The sequence below is a fragment of the Camellia sinensis genome, chromosome 3, assembly GCF_055761805.1.
Source record: "Camellia sinensis isolate YWXY chromosome 3, ASM5576180v1, whole genome shotgun sequence".
Classification (NCBI taxonomy): domain Eukaryota; kingdom Viridiplantae; phylum Streptophyta; class Magnoliopsida; order Ericales; family Theaceae; genus Camellia; species Camellia sinensis.
Window position 1 is genome coordinate 109,792,835 of NC_138963.1, and position 4,360 is coordinate 109,797,194.

Sequence of the window (4,360 nt, forward strand, 5' to 3'; positions counted from 1 at the left end):
TTTAATTTTACCTTTAAAATTTTTGAAATCATATTGTGTGAGTGATTTTCTGACCACACTGCCTGCCTAGTGATCAGCTGGAGAGCACCGACAGAATAGATGGCTTCAGCAAACCTGTAACAGAAAGAAAAGGCTTCGACGGTGGCTCTTCCACCCGGGGGCACTCCGACGATCAAGTCAGTATATCTCTCAAAGATAATCAAGTGCTAAACTCACTACTCAAAGCATAAAACTGCGTACCTTAGACCCACGGGCGTCCCTCTTTTTTATAGTTTACTCAATCCTAGTCCCACTAGAAGCTTGACTTCTATGGACTCCAATTCTGTACTTACTTTAGATTTCTCAAGAGATAAAGATAAACTCCCTAAGAGTTTTATCCTTATCTTAGCAAAGTCTTCTCTTTACTCTAGGACTCCTGTCCCTTATCTTTTATCCATTTATCTCGGATTCCGATATCTTCGGAGATAACCTCGGCCTTGCCGAGATAACCTCGGCGTCACAACCTGGATACGTGGCATCTCGGCTGACACGTCGGCGTCACCTTGCCACGTGTTGGTATTCAGAAAATACATCCCCACAACTGGCCCCTAGGTTCTATTACCTCGGTATTCTGAGGTGATGGAACCTATATCTGTATTTTCTTCCAGTAAATCGGCTTAAGATTTGACAGCCGAGATTATTCATTTCTGGCCGACATGCTTTCCCTAAAAAATCAAAGATTTTTAAGGAACCTTTTACGCGCATGAGCTGTCATGCACTTCAATTCAACCATTTTAGACACGCGTTTCTTTCTTACTGGCTGGTGCCTGTGACGCGCCCATAAGTCATCTCTTCTTCACATGCGCCGTCTGACGTATGCGCTCTTTTAGGCGTATTGATTGCTTTTGCCGCCGTTTTCATTTTTTGACAAAATCTTTCCCCCTTTCTTTCGTCTCCTCACTTTTGCATCTGAGTTCTCTTGCTTTTTTCTCTCTCTAAAACTCTTTCTTTCAAATCCGCCATTGCTCAAGCTTCCAAAGCTCTGCATCCTTCTCCGTTCACCCCTTCCGGTGAAATTTCCACCGGTCTTCTGCTCTTGCAACCGTCGTAGGATGTCGGCAAATCCCTTTCCGGCCTCCCTTTTTCTGGTAAGCATCTATTTCTTTCTATTCCAGTTCTTGATCTTTCCTGGAATTTCTTGTTTACTACTGCTTTACTTAAGTAATCAATTTGTGGATCATACATCTGAATACGTTAATTTTGTTTTTTCCTTATGCCCTGAATACATGTACTGTTCTTAGTGTTTCTTGCACGTCTTGCTACTGTTTCCTGGCCTTCAACCCTTTGTATTCTTCATGTTCTTGATAGTCCATCTCTGTTCTTGACTCTGAAACTTCGTATTTGTTTTCTATTTTTTTGTATCTTTTCCAGATCTGTACCTTTGATCTTCATCTTCATAACTTTAGATATGGGATTTGTTTGTAGAACCCATAACTTAGAAAAAAACAAAAACATGCACCTACTTTCATTGTTTGTCGAGGTCTCATCAATAAGAAACATCTTTCTGAATTTCAACCCTTTTAATAGAAGCCGATATCATGGGTATGTGGAGACATAGGGTAGATACCCCGACCAAACTTGAGTACTTTAGGCAAGAGTTCTCCATCCCTACCGATGTCCACCTGAGACTGGCTGGGGATGACGACTCCATCATGCCTACAGAAAAACGCCATGCCCCTTCCCATTGTAGCTTTTACTGAGTGCGGACTCCGGCTCCCACTCAACATCCTTTTTCGCGAGATTCTTCATTATTATAAGTTGAACCCCATGCAACTGGCAATCAACTCTTATCGAGTGATTTTTGGTATTATCGCCTTATCTAAACAAGAAAACGTTAGGATCACCCTAGCCGACATACAGTATTGTTACACCATGTGTGCCCTTAACTTGAAAGAAAAAGGCTTCGTTTATTATCTTAAGCTGAGGTCTACAGAATTCAAAATCGTAGCCGACCTTCCAGACTCCAACAAGGGGGCTGGAGATGATTATGTTATTGCTTCGGGAAATTGGGAGTTTGGCGCAGACGAGGACGCCCATCTCTACCCTCTTCCCCGATCAGTTAAGGAGGGCAAGGGTAAGAGCCCAGTGTCAATACTTAGTTGTTTCTGTTCAAGTCTTCAATATTTTATCTGTTTCTAATGTCTGTTTCTTCTTGCAGACGTTCGCAAGCCAGCGAAAAACTTTCGCCAATCTTACGTTCCCAGTAAGGACCTGAAAAAACTCATGGACTTGCCAGTTCACAAAAGAAAAGCACCTCTTCTTCTCAACTTTATTCCTACATACAAATCGATTTTGCCCGACGTCCCCAAAAGAAAGAAGAAAAGTCTTTCTCCTCCTACTGCCACAACTCAAACCGCCTCTACATCACGAACAGATCAAGAGTCAACATCTGACCCAACCAATCAACCATCTACTTCGGCCCCATACTTGGTCCCAATACAAGAACGAAAACGTCGGCGAAGACTTGTCAAAACTGCTGAGATGGGTCGTCCAAAGCCCGTTGCTCAAGACCTCCTTGCCGATCTCCCTGTTGACATCGATGCTCAGCCGACGCAAACCATGCCCCCACCAAAGCCGAAACGAACCAAGAAAGCCCAGCCAAAGGCTAAAGCCACTGAAGTTGAGGCTAAGGATACCCTGACAATTTCACAATTGGCAGGGAGTGAGAAGACGGCTTCCGTTCCCAAAAAAAGGTCTGCTGAGACACAGCCATCAGAGTCCACACAATCAAAGAAGCCGAGGTCATCGTCCGCGACGACCTCGGGGTCCAGAATACCAAAAGTCCCCTGGACGCCTGAAATTACTTTAGAAGATATGCCTGTTCTTGCCAGCGATAGTGCTGACGACATTAATGTCGGCGTAGCACTCAGTACCGCCCTACTTCTCCCAGGTGATCTTGAGCGGAATGCCAAGATGAGTGAGTACGAGAACTATGCCTTTATGCTCCAACGTTCTGTCCAAGTAAGTGTCTTTACATGGAAACTTGTCTTCTCTTTTACTTTGTAAAATTTTGTAATAATTTTTGCCCTGTGCTCTTTTAGGCCATTCAACATGCCCACTCTCTCTCTATGCAAGCTTTTGAAAACAGGGCAAAGTTGGCCGACATGAAGAGGGAGGTTTCTGCCCTTAAAAAGGAGAACAAAACTCTTCAATCAAAAATGAAAAAACTGGAAGACCAGGCTGAGGCTGCCACCAAAGCCCAAACCCTAGCCGAAGAAAAGGCCGAATCTGCTGAGGCCATCAAGAATGTTGCTAAGGCCGAGAAGAGAGAAGCTGAGGACCAAAAGGCCCAAGCCGAAAAGGAACTTCAGGAGGCCTTGGCCACTAAAGACGCTGAAATCAAAGCGGCCGACGAAAAAGCCTATGCCCAAGGAATGGCCGATGTTACAGAGGAATACAAATTACAAGTTAGACAGGCATGCAACAGGGGCTTTTCTCTTGGTTGGATGTCCCTGGCCAAAAAGCTCAATATTCTTGAAGATTCACCTCTGCGCAAGGCCGAAGCTATTCCTCTCCCATTCCCTCCTCCTCCTCCACCTCTAAGTCAAGCTGAAGAAGAATCTGAATCTGAGTCTGAAGATGAGGAGGAAGGTGAGGATGAGGCTTTAGTAAGGAAATCCAAGGAGGCTGTTGGGTCTAAGTCTCCTTCTCTGAATGAGCAAGTCTTGGACCTGACTCAAGATGATGATGGTGATGCAGTTGCCAAGAAAACTACTCCTGAACAGGCTTCATCTGATGTTCCTCCAGCCGAAAAAAGTCTTGATGAAACTCTTGCGTAGATTGACGCCGAAATCGAGGCGGAAAAGACTGCCGAAGTAGCTCTCCAGGAATCAACCGAGGTAGTTCTCCAAGAATCGGCCGAGGTCCAGTCTCAAATTGCGCCTGAAGTAGAAGAATCATAACTTTGATGTCCCTCTTTTCTTGTCTTTTGTACTTTTTTGTTTCCTGGACAGTAGAAGCTTCTCTGTACGGCCGATGTGCCTTCTGTTTGTGTTGGATATTTTAACATAACTATCTTTCTTTGAATGACTGCATTCTTTTTTGCCTTTTCTTTGACTGCCTCTGTTTGATTCTATACTTAGAATTTTTTGTATGCCTTTCATACTTTGCCTCCTTTGTGCAATCTTCTCGGGGTTACATACCTCGGGTATAATAGCTACAAAACTTTTACTTCGGCAAGATACTGACCTGCAAACTTTTCATAAATTCTAACAAGTGTGAAACATATACTACTCAATGTTAACTTTGCAAACTTTTTCTCAAGTTTCAACAAGTGTTTAAACGGTGATCTCGGTCTAGCCTACTTGTAAATTGCTACAAA

At 43.8% G+C, this 4,360-nt stretch overlaps 1 protein-coding gene across 1 annotated transcript; it reads left to right on the plus strand.

The window, feature by feature from the left end:
- The first annotated feature begins 1,982 nt into the window (after positions 1-1,982).
- Positions 1,983-3,818, plus strand: LOC145821752 (uncharacterized). Its single transcript, XM_082918314.1, has 3 exons — positions 1,983-3,000; positions 3,081-3,630; positions 3,739-3,818. The coding sequence occupies exons 1-3, from the start codon at positions 2,263-2,265 to the stop codon at positions 3,816-3,818; spliced, it is 1,368 nt and encodes a 455-aa protein (XP_082774440.1). The 5' UTR covers positions 1,983-2,262.
- Positions 3,819-4,360: the final 542 nt, after the last annotated feature.